Source organism: Nyctibius grandis, chromosome 2 (genome assembly GCF_013368605.1).
Source record: "Nyctibius grandis isolate bNycGra1 chromosome 2, bNycGra1.pri, whole genome shotgun sequence".
NCBI classification, from domain to species: Eukaryota; Metazoa; Chordata; class Aves; order Nyctibiiformes; family Nyctibiidae; genus Nyctibius; species Nyctibius grandis.
The window spans coordinates 109,078,054-109,095,746 of NC_090659.1; the positions used below are offsets into that span (position 1 = coordinate 109,078,054).

General features: G+C 42.9%; 1 protein-coding gene across 1 annotated transcript; it reads right to left on the minus strand.

Annotated features, from left to right (window-relative positions):
- Positions 1 to 2,802: 2,802 nt before the first annotated feature.
- On the minus strand, positions 2,803 to 15,342 carry ACAT1 (acetyl-CoA acetyltransferase 1). The gene is made up of 11 exons (XM_068395326.1): positions 15,249 to 15,342; positions 13,120 to 13,167; positions 11,150 to 11,267; positions 10,115 to 10,210; positions 8,687 to 8,787; positions 7,645 to 7,788; positions 5,515 to 5,665; positions 4,862 to 4,957; positions 4,084 to 4,197; positions 3,617 to 3,681; positions 2,803 to 2,964 (listed from the first exon to the last, which is right to left on the minus strand). The coding sequence occupies exons 1-11, from the start codon at positions 15,300 to 15,302 to the stop codon at positions 2,803 to 2,805; spliced, it is 1,149 nt and encodes a 382-aa protein (XP_068251427.1). The 5' UTR covers positions 15,303 to 15,342.
- Between the last annotated feature and the right edge of the window lie 2,351 nt (positions 15,343 to 17,693).

Here is a 17,693-nt window from a genome sequence, read left to right on the forward strand (position 1 = left end):
GTGGGAACAGGCTTTATACTGGCAAAATAATAGCCCATTTTTGCCCCCTGGTAAAAAGCCTGCCGAAGAAACTGTATCAATGTCTCACTGAAGTCTTGAACAAGATTCATTCCAGGAAAGTATTTTCTTATCATCTCCCTGTACTTGCAATAGGAATGCTTAGCGCTGTGTTCTGGAAGGCATAATGGTGAGTTCAGGAGTGCAGCCAGGTGTTGGGCAGCTCCCAGTGAAGAAGCAGTAACGGTAACTGCACTCTTTTGGTCCTGAATCTGCCTCTACTTAAAGCACACTGGCAAAGCTGTACAGCACTGAGGTTTACAGGAACAAAACAGGGGCAGCAGCATTTTGAGGTCCATATTAGTACTTGCATGTGTAAGTTTACACCAGTATCTCTTCTAGTTTTGCTTTGATGCTACAGGCCCAAGCCGGGGTAAGTGAGGGCTACAGCAGGGCTCCTTTTTTTGCATTTGAGCTGGCTTTGAGGCACACAACACTAGAAAACCAACCTTTGAGTAAAGTTATTTTTCTGATGAAATCACTTAGTAACAGAAAATGGTAAGAAACTTGCTTCTAGTAGCAGCACTATGAGTCACCAAGGGAATTCATTTTCAGTGGCATTTGAGAAACCACATGTCAGTGACAGAGGAGCCACAGGTAACAAACATTCTTTATTCTCAGAGCTGAAGCCATTATCATAATTGACATTTTTTTATTTGTACTGTATAAAAACTTGCACTGAGTCAAAGTAATAAAAGCCCAGTTGTCTGTATCAATAATCAATGATGGTTTAACAAATCTTAGAACAGGAGTTAAGGAAATTATCCACTTACTTACTTATTGATAAATAAGGTTGTAACAGGTACCACTCATCATTCTGATCAGAGAGCATCCAAGACTTTGTTTCCAATGCTAGTTGGGCCTACAACTTCTCTATCAATATTGCAGAAGCACCTCCTCCACCATTGCAAATTCCTGCAAGACCATATTGGCCTTGTTTCAACACATGGGTCATATGAACAACAATTCTTGCTCCAGACATCTAAATAAAGAAAAAAATGTATATAGCTTAGTTTAGAGGAAATGCTTAATTTGACTCACACAGTATAGTTGGCAGAATACAGTACTGATTCACTGGAGGGGGAAAAAAACACCAACCAACCCTTTCATCCACATTTAGATGCAATAGAGGTTATTTTTCTCTAGCTACAGTACTTACTTAACAAAACAAATATTCTTATACATACACAAACCCATGCTTATCTAAAGTTTCTTCTGGAAGAGGAAATCGCCTCTAAGTCAGTCTGTATATTACGAAATATCTCTGCATGCAGCGAAGTTCTTTCAAAGAAGGTAACAAATCTACTACAAAACCCATATCTACACTAATGATTAATTTCAGTTTTTTATTTATTTGCTTTACTGATTAATTTCAGTTTCTTATTTGCTTTACAACTTTGATATGCTGCAGTATGCTACTTTGATCCACCTAATGTGCAAATCAGAGATTTAAATTTTGTCATTAGGACTGACGAAATTAACTTCTAAGACAGAAAAAATCATGTTCCCTTACCAGAAGAATCTGATATTGCAAAGGAGATGTCAGCATGTCTTGCAGGATTATGCCTTGATCAGAGCTTTTTATGAAACATAAAGTACTCCTACTTCTTCCTGATGTACGATGTGGTTACTTCACATTAGTATCTACTCAGAGGTTTTGAAATGGGTTTTTCCTCAAAGAATGGGTTGGGTTGGAAGGGACCTTAAAGATCATCTAGTTCCAATCCCCCTGCCACAGGCAGGGACACCTTCCACTAGACCAGGTTGCTCAAAGCCTCGTCCGATCTGGCCTTGAGCACTGCCAGGGAGGGGGCATCCACAGCTTCTCTGGGCAACCTGTGCCAGTGTCTCACCACCCTCACAGTAAAGAATTTCTCCTAAGATCTAATCTAAATCTACCCTCTTTCAGTTTAAAACATTCCCCCTCGTTCTATCACTCCATGCCCTTGTAAAAGCCCCTCTCCCGCTTTCCTGTAGGCCCCCTTCAGGTACCGGAAGGCTGCTAGAAGGTCTCCCCAGAGCCTTCTCTTCTCCAGGCTGAACAGCCCCAACTGTCTCAGTCTGGCTTCAGAGGAGAGGTGCTCCAGCCCTCTGATCATCACAGACCTGGACCGTGCAGCATGCCCACCCTTAGGCAGGATTAATGGGATATACTTAAGTAAGTCATGAGTAAGTTACAGCTGTTGGGGACCACAGCAGGTGATCTGACTCCTAACCAGACAACAGAACTTCAAACAGAAGCCCCACCAGCATCCCCAGGCCAGCCCTGTCTGCTGCTTTAGGTGCTCAGAGACTTTTTGGATTCACTGCCAAAAATGCTTTGACAAGACCTGGAATTTTACTTTGCTCATGTAAGAAAAATAAAGCCCCTGTACCATATCCTTAGCTATTTCCATAAGTTTACCTGTAAATTTTATTAGCTTAACTATACTTGATTAATTATTACTCTTTGTTCTGTCATGTTAATAGTGATTTGGTTTTAATACTTCATAAATCCATATAGCTGTGGTAGCAAGCAAGCTCTTTATAAAAGTAGGTGATAACTAACTGTGAAGAGAAAAATGGGATCGTCCTCTTTTCAAGGTACCCTGAAATTTAACAGCTGAATTAAGTCACTACATACTTGATAGCACATTTCTATTACCCTTCCTGCTTGCATTAAATTTGTGAGTAGAGGAAAGTGTGTTAGCAGCATTTCTAGAAAACAATGGCTCTGGGTAGAACAAACACCAGCGGTTATTTTACCTACCCTATGGGATGTCCAAGAGAGACGGCACCTCCGTTAGTATTTACTTTTTGTGGATCGATACCCAGCATTTTAATATTGGCCAGCACCACAACACTGAACGCTTCGTTGATTTCCCACATTGCAATATCTTCTTTTTTCAGGCCTGTCTCACTTAGAATCTAGAAATAATAATAAAACAATTACTGCTATGAAAAAATTAGGAAGCTAATTATAGAAATAATTAGGTGTATTTTGAAGTCGGTGACTCAAGCTGCGCATAGTCTGATTCAAGTTCACATTTCAGAACCTTTTTGTCAAGATGGGAAAAGCAAAATGGAGGTGCTGAAGCACAAACTTGAGTTTTCACAAAAGCAGCAGCAGAAAGTACCGCATGCCAAGGGTACATTTTCATCACACTTATACTAAGACCTCTGCTCCCATAAGTACATTTAAACTGATACAGTATTCCTTGCGCCATACACTTGTCTTCAGTTCCTTTTTGAACTAGTCAATACTTGTATATTTATTTTGCCTTTTAGCCATACGAGCTGCAAAGCTTATAAGCATAAACAAGTCCAAAGTTGGTGAAAGCTGTATAAAACAATCTTCTCTTTCAAAATACGTGTGAGGAATTTGTTACTCTGAAAAATCTACATTCTAGCCTTGATCCTCTGAAAAAACATGTGCTCTTTGTATTTATGACATAATTATAATTCTGATCCTAATTATAATTCTGTTCCTAATTACAGGAAGATCCACTGAGGGATGAACCAACGATCCAGTGCTAGGGAAGTTTGTTGTTTTTCAAAACACACTCAGTTTTACTCTTACCTTGGGAACAGCATATGCAGGTGCAATCGGGAAGTCAATGGGATCAACTGCAGCATCTGCAAAAGCTGTAAAAATTGCAGAAGCTGTTTAAAGACCTTTTGTTTTTACTATACATTATTTTTATTCGTGCAAGTGGCAAACCCAGCCAAAATAGAAAAATTCTGAATACAATGGTCCATGAAATAGATATATCTAAAGTTTAGTGCCTTAAATGAGCCACATAAGAACGTTTTCAGATTTTTAATATTAGTCCATACAGAAAATTCTGTTTATGATCAAAAGCCTGCTGGTACAACACTTGACATTTCAAGGCCTGTATTGAGAAGATGCAGCCATAATGCCTAAGGGCTCAGCTTTTCTGTCCCATGAACATCAGGTAATGGGCCAAACAGGACTCCCAGTCTGGAAGCATACCGTGGGAGTATTTTCCAGGACTGTACTCAAAGATCAAAAAAGAAAAATCTTACCTACTATCCGTGCCAGTGGTTTGACTTTCAGTCTCTTGGCTGCCTCGGTAGTCATCAACACCAAAGCAGCTGCTCCATCATTCAGAGTACTGGCATTAGCAGCTGTAATTGTTCCTAGGAAAGGTAAAGCATTGCTTAAACAGAGGGCAAAGTGTGATACAGCTCATGTATATCCCTGTTAATGATTTTTTTTTAATCTTAGGCCCTTGAACATAAGGTCTCAACAATATGAGTTAACTAAAAATGAGCTGGTTTTTTAAATCAGTTTGATTAAACAAGTACAGTCACATGTATTCGTATCTTTATCCAAGCAGTGGTTTAGATTATGCCTTCCATGTCAGCTGCATTGCTGGCATTAACACAAAATTCCAGCTCAGAAAGGGTTGTGAATGGGTGGCAACGCTGATTTAGCCAGAAAGATTTATCAGTTGCAGATTCAGGGAAGTAACAGGCAACTATGTAAAGGCACTCCAGCTCCCACTGAAATGAGCATGTACTTGGCAGAGACCAAGGCAATAGCTAAACTGAAACCACTCTGTTTCAGTCTTTTTAAAGTAAATGTCCAAACCAGAGGTCTTCCCTGGCTTAAGCTTCTTGGACCATCTTTTAATCCAAGCCAGTTCATGCTGTTGTGAAGCACGTTCCTTTATCTTAGCAGACATTTAGAAGCTAATGGACTACTGTTGGACATTCAAGCTCTTGTGAACAGTACTGTTCACGACAACAAAGTATCCTTGCACTTGATAGAAAATTAAGCTGTTAATTTAACAATATTTACCATTTTCTTTTTGGAAAACAGCTTTCAGCTTTGGAACTTTACTAAAATCAACACGTTTGTATTCTTCATCTTCTTTCACTTCTGTATCTGGCTTTCCTGAAATTCAGATTTGGTTTAGTACTTTATAGAAACAGTCCATTCTTAAGACATTCTAACACAGTACTTTGATTAAATGCTGCCTTATTTAAACAACTTACTTCAGTATAAAAATGTAAATGCATCTAAACTGCATGTCAAGAACTTTGCTTATGAAAACTGAAAAAAAATTCTTCCTTAATCCAATTTATTCAAGGCACTTCCTGGTGGCTTAATGAAAGGGACAAAGAACATACATATCTTTAAGGTAATTATTAGGGAAATTAAAACACAGATGTCCTCAAGCCATACTAGCAAAATTCAATAGCTAGTCTTACGCTTACATAAAAAAGGAAGAAGATATGGTGTGTAACATTAAAGAAAAACCAAAAAACAAAAACAGAGCACAGGTCACTGACTGCTGCTCACCAGGAAGTCTGTGTAACAGAAAATTCTTAGCTAATCTAAAGTCAGCGTTCCTGAGAGCGGCATGTTTAAGCAACACAATTTGCACTGGGCACAGACAACGCTACAGCTTTCAATGAGAAACACCATTTAATCACACCTTTCCGTAATACCTTTTTTTGAAATAGTGACAGGAACTATTTCATTCTTCAACACTCCTGAATCCCAGGCTGTTTTGCTCTTAGTGTAAGAGCCTATGGCGTAAGTGTCTTGTTCCTCTCGTGAAATAGTAAACTTCTTCGCAGTATTCTCAGCACAGTTGCCCTTGGAGAAAACCAGGCACGTTAGGTTTGGTATTGCTGGACATGTGAACTAGAAATGTAACTGAAAAAAAAACAACCAGCAGATTTCCAGAATTGAATGTGACTAATATTTGGTGTCCCATTTCTAATTTACACAGTCATGATCAAACAGTAACTTCTCATTTTGGAATATGAACTGCAGATTTAGCAAATGTTTTCTGGATCCAGATTATTAAAGCCATGAAGGAACTTTCCGTAACAAGGCTTTTTTTTTTAAGTTAAAAAAACGCATGGAAAAGTAAGTTTAAGTGCTTAGGGCTGGACATCTTCAGAGACTGGACCATCATTGTTCAGCCACAGCAACAGTATGTTCACATCATCTTACTAGTGTTTTCATTCCATTACTAGCTTGCATATTCCAAAGGTTACAAGGAACAGGCCAACACACAGGGCTTGCTTAGCCTGTGGGATCTGATACTCTAAAAACTGTACAAAATAAAGTGTTTTCATTCCATTATGCTTGTCTATTCCAAAGGTTACAAAAACAGGCCAAAGCACAGGGCTTGCTTAGCCTGTGGGATCTGATACTCTAAAAACTGTACAAATAGAAGTATGTATACCTTTTGTCTAATAACTGAAATAAATAGAATGAAACAATCGAATCATTTTATATATAGGTCAATTATAATCATAATTATACAATCATAAATCATTACCAACACTAAATACCTGGTGACAAAAAAAAAAAAAAAAAAAAAAGATACTCATTTAGTCAACCTGAAAGATTTGTTCTTAAGTTTTGTTCCACCTCTCATTTCTGTAGAAAACTTGATGAATCAACACAAAACCCTTTAGTACTGTGTTCCTCCAGTTCTTCAAACAAGCAAGGTCACTTCTATGCAGTTAAAGAATTTAAAGTCTTCATAGCACCAGCAACTTAGTCTATTGCCAAAACACAGACAAGAGTAAGTTCCTAAAGCCATCGGATGGCCTTCCTGGATATTCTCACACAGACTGTTAAAGGTTTTCAAGCAACCTACAGCTGCTATACTGAAGACAAAAGGTTCTGAAATATTGTCCCAATCTATTAAAACTTTGTGTAATTATAACCAACTTGTAGAGTTTTTTCCCCACATACAGGAACTAGCAAAGCCACTATTGACATTCTTATAAAGAAGCCCACAATCAAAATCCATGTCAGCTGAAATGTGGGAGTGGACTTCAACCAAGAGCCTAAGAAGAGTGCGCCGTACTGCAAAAGGAATAAATCACACACAGAAGCAGTGAGGTCTGTCTCAAATATATGGATCACAGTAGAATATTCTTCATGATATGTTTTCCTGTGCAGCAGCCAGAACACTAGCTGACCAATAATGCCCTACAGTTGTGAACTACCACAGGCAAAGTCAGAAATATTCATCAGCTGAAAGCAGTCATTCTCTGTTGAATCTCATCTTCCCTGATGCTCATTCTTCACTATCTTCGTATCAGTTGTTTTCCAAACCCATCCTAAGTTGGCAGTAGTTTGTCCAATTTAAGTTACCATACTGATGAGTAAGCGTATCAGCTGACTCAAACCTTCCAACAGAAGATATAAGATATGTACATTGGGGGAGGGAAAATAAACATGACAGCCTGCTGAGCCGTACAGAGTAGGTACCCTCAAAGACACCAAGTAACTTGATTGCTCTCTCCCACAGAGAGAGCAACAGCAACCTATCTGTGGCAGAATTTTTTTTTTAATCCCTGCTCTAGGCTATTTAGACTTCAGAGACACATAAATATTAACACACAATTTGCTAGTCTGTTTTGGTCTTCTGTCTAGCCCCTCCATTACAGTTACTACAGGAAGCCTGGAAATGGAAGACTTTTTCCTCGTTCATTGTTATTTCTCATTTCTAGGTTTGCTAGATGAAGCAGTTTCATAATAATTATAAGCAAGCTCTTCAAAGCTGCATCAGGTCTATGGTTGATACTTCAGTGCTGTGCAGGAATATTTACCATATGGATATGGTTATAGGCATCTGTAAGCCCATCTTTTACTATCAGGTCTTCCAGCTTTACTCCTCCGTAAGGCGTGGATCCTCTGCTCATTGTATAGGGAACATTAGACATGCTCTCCATTCCACCAGCAACCATTACATCCTGCTCAAAGGCAACAAGGTAAAATTATTAAAAATGCAGTGTGTTCTCTATGACTTCTTGTAGGAAAATATTAGCAAAAGCTTAAGCATGAGCACTTTGTATTTCTGAGAAGTCTTAGACAAAGAGGAAAAAAAATCTTTATGCATTTAAAAAGCAAACAGCTGGGACAAGTGAAAGACAGTTAAGCCACCTTGACAGAACAACTGGACATTTGTTTCGTATGCAGTTTTAGAAAGCTGCAAGAGCCATATCAGTCCCTTGCACTTTTACTTCAAAAGCTTCCAAGATAAAATTACAAATTTTACTTTAAACCGTTTATTTTTCTGTAAATTTCATAATGTTTGTTCTTCATTAGCAGCTCCACATCCCTATGGAACAAGCAACAGTCAGAATCTAATATACTTGGAAACAACATTGCTTTAATATGTATATATAATTCATTTAAGTGTTTAAAATGTCTGAAAGTCAAGATTAAATGTGTTTCATCCAAAACTAAGTCTATAAAAATTTCTTCAATTTTTCAAACCAGAAAGCTTGAAGATTCCCTTAATTATTTTTTTGGGGTGGGGTGGAAGGTGGGATGGGGGAGGAACAGTAGGGAGAGGATGTAAATACCAAAAAAAAAAAAAAAAAATCCACCTTATTTGCTCAGCTCTAAAAATACATCTGACAATCTCCTAACTACAATACTTACTTTTTTTTTTTCCTGTTTTAAACCAAAACACACTTAAGTGACTATAAAATTAATGTTGCATAAGCAAAACCAAACCTCGCTCATTAGCTTTATTATCCCAAGTCAAAACACAGTCCCAAACCAAAGAGTGCAGTCATTAGTAGGACAGGATCTACAACATTAGTTGTGCATTTTTTCCATAAAACAGCACTAGAATTCACATACCTGACTCCCACACATCAGGCTTTGTGCTGCCATCATGATCGATTTCATTCCTGAAGCACACACTTTATTGACAGTTGTCGAAGGAGTGCCGATTGGTAGACCTGAGTCAGACAGGTTGTACAAACAACTGTATTATTTAAAGGGTAGACTAACACTTTATTGGTGTCTCAGCAATATTTCATACAGGCCCAATTTTTATCTAAGCCCAGGGCATCCAGCTTGCACTATTTTAGCCTGCCAGGGCAATTTACCTACCCTCATCCCTAGTTACTATCCTTCTTGGAGACTCCTGTTGTTTCTCCCCTTACAACTCGTGATAAGGGAACAAGTAAGTGAAGAATCAGAGAGACAGAAGATCGAGGAAGCGACTCCAGAACTATTCCTCCTCCTGACACCCCAATCCCTGCCCCTAAGAAGCATTCAACACTGAAAAGGCATAAACAAGCTATAGAATTTAGCAACTGGCAACAAGACAGACCCCAGAAGCGTAGGGACTGTAGACACATGCAGTACGGAACAAGACCAAAAGCGATAGGTGTCAGTGTCATTCACATGGTTATTACTGAGTTATTATTGCTACTGAGTGTTCATGACAATAGCTATGGGCTCTGCTGTGTGCAGCTTGGCTCAAGACCATTGCATCACTGCCTCTGCCCCAGGCTTGCTCTCTAGTATTATGGCTCTGCTGCCAGCACATCACCTCCAGAGCAGCAGTGAGATGGGGAAACTAGCCAGGGGAAAGAAAAGAGCTGTATTCATCCCTTCGCCTCACATGGAAGCAGCTCCTTCTATTTCAAAACAGTAGAGGGACAGAGCCAAGAAAGCATCCAGTTCTTCCCTGACCCATAGACTTTCCTAGAGTCATGCTAAGGTATGGAATCCCACCCCCATCGCAAAAGGGAGAAGAAAATAATTCCTGCACCCCGATAACATTTGTGCTGCAGTTAACATTATAGAGTGAATCCTTCCAGTGACATCAGCAGACTCCACAGGGAGATGAGTGCAATGACATACTCTTATCTGCAGTTCAAGGAAACTCACAGATCCCTTACCCAATAAGGCTTAAGAGTAATGATACCCTGAAGAAAAAAAATCTGTTCCATGAAAGATTCAAAGAGCAGCATCCGTTATTAGCATAAAGTGCTCTGAAAGTAACAGCCTGGTCTCCAATATAGTCTTCTCCAGGTTCCGCAAACACCGTAGGCAGTAACATCCATTGTGCATGTGAACATCGATTCCTGAGGATGCGCAATTAGGCCCACTTACATGAGTACAACATATAACATTCACCCACCACAGGGAAAAGGCATACGCAGACTGTCTTGACAAAAGGCTGGGCACCACTCTGCTGTAACTCACAGCTCAAGAACCTACACTGTCTACATAAAGACAGAAAACCCTTAACCCCAGTATCAAGAGAATAAATACCTGCACCCAAGACTGCTTGTCTTGCTGGAGCTTGTCCTTGTCCAGCCTGCAAAACATTACCCATATATGCTTCTTTCACTTCTTCTGCAGGGATACCTATAAAACAAAATTGTTTCGGTTCAGGATTCTTTGCACAGAAGATGCAATTTGCTTTTACGAACCTTCGCATTGAAGGTTTCAATCAAAGGCTGATGAAACGTGCCACGTCCAGCCTGCGTGCTAACAGCACACAAGCCCCTGCTGGGCACATCCCAGATCTCTACCCTCATATTCATGGAACATGGTGAACTGGTGACCCCCACAGAAAAGCATTCCCTTGTTACCCTGCAGAACAAGCTACAGTTAACTAACTACAGCAAACATTTCCAAGTCTCACTAGTCACCTGAGAAGCTGAATTTCCATGGATGTTTAAATGCGCAAAACTTCCTACCTGCCACAATTATGTCTAAAGAAACAGTTTTGTTTGTTTAAGAGGGGCAAGCCAAGGCCAGAGCTAGCTGCCACCTGCTGCATCTCTTGCAACAGGCCTGGCGTTCAAGTTCTTGTAATATGCTGTTTCAAGAAGCCAGATTTGTAGAAAGCTAACCCTCCTCTCCCCCAAAAAGACTTTTTTGCTAATTTGGATCTGTCAATAGACTCACAAGGGTGTCCTACAAGCCTAAGTGCCCATGTAAAAAATGGGCAGGGAAAGGAAGGGCCACTGGTTTCAGCAACAAGTAGCCTTTGCATCAGCTTAGGTGTGTCATAAAACCCCACCCCAGAAAAACAATTAGTATGTTCAATCAGATTTGGATTCGCACAGACATCCATAAGTAATATTCTGCTCCTAGAAGCAGCACTTAACGTAATTCAGATTGAAACAAAGACCAACAGTCAACTTTACTTAAATACTATTTGTGGATAAAGACTTAAGAACGCCACAGGAACAAAATCCCCAGGACCTTCCGTTTACCAAGCAATTTAAAAAACACAGACTGATACTGTTCTGATCCACTTGAGGTTTTCTTTGTCACAGAAAAATTATTTGCATATACCTGCTCTGTCAATTGCTCCCTTAATTGCAATGGAACCAAGTTTACTGGCTGGCAATGACGAAAGGGATCCTTGGAACGATCCAATCGGTGTCCTTACAGCACTTGCTATCACCACCTCCTAAGAGGAGAAGCATGAAGTCAGTCACACTCTCTCTCACATATGCACACATACAGAGGTATTTTTTAAATGTATCCACTTTTTCATTGATGTCACAGCTTCCCTTTTATCCTGCAAGTGTTTCAGAGCACTAAAATAATCTTTATTAATGCATGCAGCATGGGGAATAAACATAAGGAGATCCATGTGCAGCTGCAGGACTACAATCTTGGGATCATGGAGCCATGGTAGGATGGCTGCCATGGCTGGAGTGCTACCATGCAGGGATACGGGCTCTTTAGGAAGGACAGGCCAAGAACACAAGGGAGGAGGGGATTGCCCTTTAAGCAACAGAACAGCTGGAGTGCACGGAGCTCAGCCTTAGGATGGATGATGCCTGAAAGAGTCTCAAAGGTCCTGGAGCAAAGGGGGATCAAAGAAAGCTGGTTAATGTTCAAGGATTACCTTGAAGTCCCACACCTGGGCAGGAACAACCCTAGGCACCAGGACATGCTAGTGGCCACCCAGCTGGAAAGCAGCTTGTAAGGAAAGGACCTGAGGGTCCTGGTGGACACCCGGTTAAACATCAGCCTGTAATGTGCCCTTGTGGCAAAGAAGGCTGATGGTATCCTGGTTTGCATTAGGCAAAGTATTGCCAGCTGGTCAAAGGAGGGGATCTTTCCCCTTTACTCAGCACTGGTGAAGCCACATCTGGAGTGCTGTGGCCATTTCTGGGCTCCCCAGTACGAGAGAGACATGGACATACTGGAGAGAGTCCAACAAAGGGCCACGAAGATGATTAAGGGACTGGAGCATCTGACATACAAGGAAAGGCTGAGGGAGCTGGAACTGTTCAGCCTGGAGAAGAGAAGGCTCAGGGGCACCTCATCCATGTGTATAAATACCTGAAGGGAGGGTGCAAAGAGGATGGAGCCAGGCTCTTTTCAGTGGTGTCCAGTGACAGGACCAGAGGCAATGGGCACAAACTGACACACAGGAGGTTCCCTCTGAACATCAGGGAACATTTTTTCATTGTGAGTGTGACTGAATACTGGAACAAGTTACCCAGAGAGGTTGTGGAGTCTCCATCCTTGGAGGTATTCAAAAGCCCAGGTCCCAGCGTAATGCGTAAGCAGTAGTTAAGACACAGTATGACATTCAGCTCTATACCTAGTAGCCCCTCAAAACAGATTTACTCTTTATTTTGCTTCTTAGCTTTAGTGCTACATCAACATGTCTACCTGCTAACCCTGTGAGAGTAGCATGAGGACCTGGCACCGAAAAGATGCACATTTCAGACCTCTGGCTGCCCCGGACAGCTAGTGAGAAGAAGCAGTGAATACCTCCAACTGTGCTGGTTTCAGTGGAAGTTAGACACAAAGCTTTACAGCTTGAGTTCTTTATTTAGAGAGACAAGCAAAGAAAGAAAACATTAGGAAAAAAATAAACAAACAAACAAAAAGACAAATAATACTTGTTTAAAACTAAGCAGGTCAGTTTGTTTCTGTAACCCCTTCTTCATCATGACTGACTTCAGTGATAATAACATACTTGTCCTCATCTTTTACACTGTAAGAGCAAATTGCAGGATAACATACAAACATAGCCTCAAATGGATTAGTTGGCATCAGCTGTTATTTTCCAATAACGGGCAGATAGTTGCATTAAGCTTAAGTTAGCTGACACACTTCTAACCAATTTTGTCGCACGCTACTCAACAATTAGCAAACTAAAACAAAGGAAATCAGACTTTTATTCAAGATTTTGCAGTATTCAATGCAGATTTTTGTGATAACTTTTTAAAAAACTTCCATGATTAAGAAACAAATTTAAAACAGTGATTTATTGCAATCAGATGGTGCTTTATACTTACATTTAAAGTACGCTGTGACGCATAGCCATGGCTTGTATACTTCAAAGCCTGAAAATAATAAAGTCCTCAGAATTTCGTATCAAGAAAGCCAATGCCATGACATTTCTGTAATACACCATTTTCATAGAAGTCATTATTTAAAAAAATAATATATCAGAAACACTGGAAAAAATATTACATTAAAAATCATAACATGCCTTTTTAAAAAAGTGTAGTCTAGTACACGGCCTCACCATAACATTTGTAATAAAATATTTTCTGAAAAATAAACAGATACTCCTCTAAAAACAAAAACCAAATCATTTTGGCCAAGCCTGTTATATACACATATAACATACGTCTAAACCAGGGCGAGTGGTGCTATCCTGAAAAAGTTTACTAGTCCCTCTGTCTGCTTCTCTGGACTTGGGTTCAATCATTCCTATCATTAACTTCACTGCTTTTTAAACAGTGGCAGTTTGTGTCTACAGCTTCATTTCATTGGCGTTTCATGAACAAAAATGAGGATAATGAACACAGAATGCTACAACAAAAGATGATAAAACAAAACCAAGAAAAAGGTATCACCTGAGCAGGCTAATTCCCCAGCTACTAGCTTCATCTAATTAAGCAGTGTAAAGATACAAAAATACATCTGTAGATATTGTTTCATATATTAACAGAATGATCTTTCAATTAGTCGTTTAAGCCACTTTCTTAGGTATCTCCCTAGACAACATTTCAGCACACAGGAAACTTCTGGTCATTACTGAATTATAGCTAAATAAATACTAATCAAAAATAACTAGTTAAGGACACCACAAAAACGCCGTCAGTTTTATAAATCAAAGAATGCCTTCTGGTATTGTGTCCACAATATGAAAATTCAGTCTGTTTCTCTCTTCATTTGACAACCTTCAACTAACAAAAGACAGATTTTTTTTTTCCTACTGTTTTTCACTTGTTCTTTTTTTTTTTTTTTCCCCCAGCTCAGGTTGTAATAGCCAGCAGAAAGTTTAATTTAAAACCTCTCCCTGAAAATTAATTATGTCCCTGCAGGGCTTTAAAAACAGGGCTTTCAAGGGTTAGTGTCAAAAAAAAAAAAAACCCTAGCAAAGTAACATGCCCTTACTGGACAACACCTGAAGTTTGTCTTTGTAGTAAACTGAACAAACCAGACAACAGTCTTCTAAGTGTAACTGACATCTCCTAGAAGTGTTCAGGCTGTGTCAATTACAGACTTTAAGAAAAAACAACCCCCAAAACACTTCTACAGGTAGTAAAACACATTTCAGCTTTGCATATGGCAATATGGATGCAATCCAGCGCCGTGCAGATGCCCTACCTGCCCTTTTCTTCCTAGTACAGCTTCTGTACCTGTGACAGGCTCCCCAGCGCTCCAGGCAAGCCCGGCAGCCCCCCCAGTGAAGTCAGCCGTGCCTCCACGCCACCGCGCACGGAGGCTTTTTGGGCAGGAGCGCTCAGTACCTCACCTCCCCGCTGTCTTTCTGATGAACCTAGCTCACGCACACCACGGCAGTACACTTGCCTGCCTGATTCCTCGCCTGGCCCTGGCTAGAGAAAGCCTTTGCTGCCACACACCCTGACTGCTGAAGCGGGTGACAGACGGATGCAGGGGCTCCGTAGGGCAACGAAGTACGAAGGAACGAGCTGAAGAGCCGGGCCAGGGCCCTGGTCAGCCCGCTGCACCCCCAGCGCGGATGGGCGGTTACGAGGCAGTGGAAAAAGCCGCTCTCAAGATCGCGGCTAAAGGTGCCGCCAGGCTCAGCGCAGTACCCGGCACGGGGCTGCTGTGCCGGGGGGCGCCGCCCTTCACCGACGGGACGGTTGCGGGGCGGCGCGGCCCGCCCGGCCCTGCAGGCCTTGGCGGACACCGGCCGCCGCTCCTCAGGCCGAGGGCCCGGCGGCAGGAGCCGGCCCAGGACCCGCTCCCTCCCGTCAGCTCCTTCCCGGGCCGGGGGCTCCCTCGCGCCGCAGGGGCTGAGGTGGGGTGAGGGGGCGCAGCCTTCCCCACGGCAGGCGCGGGTGTGACCTTGGCCAAGTCTTTCCGCGCCCCGCGGCGGGGCCGGGGCTGCACAGGGAGGGAGAGGGGAAGGGCTGGGGCCCGCCCCGCGCGCCGCCCGCCTCACCCGCCGCAGCTCCGCGGCCGGGCGCCGCCAGCCCAGCATCGCCACCGCCGCCATGCTCCCGCCGGCCGCCCCCCGCCACCTTCACCGCTGCCCCCACCCCAGCCTATAGACGACGACGCCCCGCCCCCCTCCCAGCTCTCATTGGCCCTGGGGCCGAGGGCGGTTCCAAACCAGTCCCTGCCATTGGCTGGGCTGGAAGGCGGGGCGCAGTGTCAGCGGGGCTGAGCCGGGGGAGGGCGGTGCGCGGCGCCTGAGCGGGGCGTGGCCGCGACGCGGTACCCCCACACCGGGGGTTGCGTATCCGGCCGGCGCCTGGCAGCTCATGCCGCCGCCGCGTAACCGCCGCCCTCTCTGCGAGCCCTTTCTGCAGTGACGGGCGCATTTCTTTCGTTGCCGGTGCCGCCGCTTGGGGACCGGGAGGGGGGGCCGCCGCCCGCCCTGAGGAGGCGGAAGGGGGCAGCGGTCGGACAGCCCCGGGCGTGGGACGGAGAGCCTGGGCTTCCGCGCAGGGCACAAAAATAACTAGTAATGGATGGTATGAAGAGGGCGTGGAAGATCCTTCCGGGGCGAGAAGCAGCTCCCAGGGTTGTCTCCTCTCCTCCACAGGGAAGGGAAAGCAACGCTGGGGCTGTGCTCACCGATCCCCGGCCCAGCCCCTCACCCAGCCCTCTCTTCAGTGTCAAGCTGAAAAATGCAAAATAAAGCTACACAGAAATCTATCCCCGTCTGGAACCAATACCAGAAACATACCTGTGCAGTTACAAGGCCTGTGGGGATGTGAGTGCTGGAGTCTGGGGCACTTTGCATCAGGAGTGCCCTTGTGCCGTAGCTGGAAGCTGTTTTTACAAAAGCCAGCAACTTCATTCTCCTTAAAGTCTTTCCTGTCTAGCCCTGGGCATAAACACCCAGCAGTGTTACCTCAGAATTCAAACCCGGCTGACAACCCACTCAGCAGCTGCTTTCACAGAAAGACTGGTGCCCACTCAATCCCAGCTCGATCTCAGGATGCCCATACTGGTGCCACAGTCCTCCCTGCATTTTGCTTTCCCCCCTCATGTTCTCTGCCTCCAAATCTAGATTTCTAAATGAAGGCCAGTATTAAATCTCTACAACAGTCTGTCTGTCTGGCAGTGCCTCTTTCCTCTCTGTCTATCCAACATGCATGGAGCTGGGCTAGGAAAAGCTTGGTCCTTCCTCATCTTGAGCTTTGTATCTCAAAAGAACAGGCTCAAAAGACAAGTGACACTCTCTCTGAATTGTGCTGCTGCACCCTGTCTAGGACAAGCAGTTCCATATTTGTTTCTGATCAGTCTTGCTTACCTTCTCCTCAGACAATTTTAATTCCTGAAGGAGTCAGCATACCGTCTGTTACAATATCCCGTGACTGACTGCTGCATTCCCTGGAGCTGATGCCTACAAGCCAGAAAAGGCATTTACTTGCAACCTTCCTTGCCTTCCCTTCGGACCACAAACTGGAACAAATGCCAAGAGGCATACTTTCAATATACCATCTGGAAAGCAAAAGTATCTCAACAGCTTGTTACCACCCACTTGCTATCTTCACTGATTTTTTTTTATTATTATTTTTTCTTCACGTTTGCTTCCTTGACTGTCAGTCGCTGATGTTTTGGGCGTTTGACCAATCTAGTCTAGACCTTTGATTCAGAGGCAAAGTTTTCAGGTACAAAGCAGAGATAACACAGGAACTGACAAATATTGACTCAGAAGATCTGAAGATTTTACCCTGAAAATACCTATGTACCATATAGGAAAGACATCCAACTTGGTTGGATGAGGATGTTTTTCAGAAATGAGTAATGCTAAAAACATATAGAACAACAAAAAAAAGGGGACAGCTCTTGTTTTAACTTCGTCCCTTCCCACCAGGCAGCAGCCAGGGGCTGCTTGGACACCTTCAGGAGATGGTGGGTACTGACACGGGTGCTCCCCTACGTTTTACATTTTCGGTCCTGTGATCATCACACATCTTCTTCGTCTCCTCCTGCATCTATTGCTTCCTCTAGTCAATTGGTTGCTTTCCAAATGTTGTGGGGTTGGTTTTTTATTTTCCCCTTCCCTCTTTAGCCATTTTCCTCAGGATAATTCCTTTTTCCTCAGGATAATTCCTATTTAAGAGAATTCAAGGAGAGAGAGTTCATTAGGGACTGTAGCAGGGTAGCACCCCCTGCAAGCACCGCTTGGGCAGCGGAAGAGCCAGGGTGCTTTCTCTAGACTTCCCCAGCATGCACCTTCACTGTTTAGTGATGTTAGAGGGCCTATCCTTGCCTTTATTATCTATTTATGGACTTGTTAGCCATGAGTTGCTCTAACCCTCTTTGAACCTGTTGCTGCCTGTGTTCTGCAGCCCCAGCTTTGCCTGACACATTTCCTCTTTTAGAGTTTTAAACCAATCTTCTACTGGTTTTATTAAGTAGCCCTAGTGCT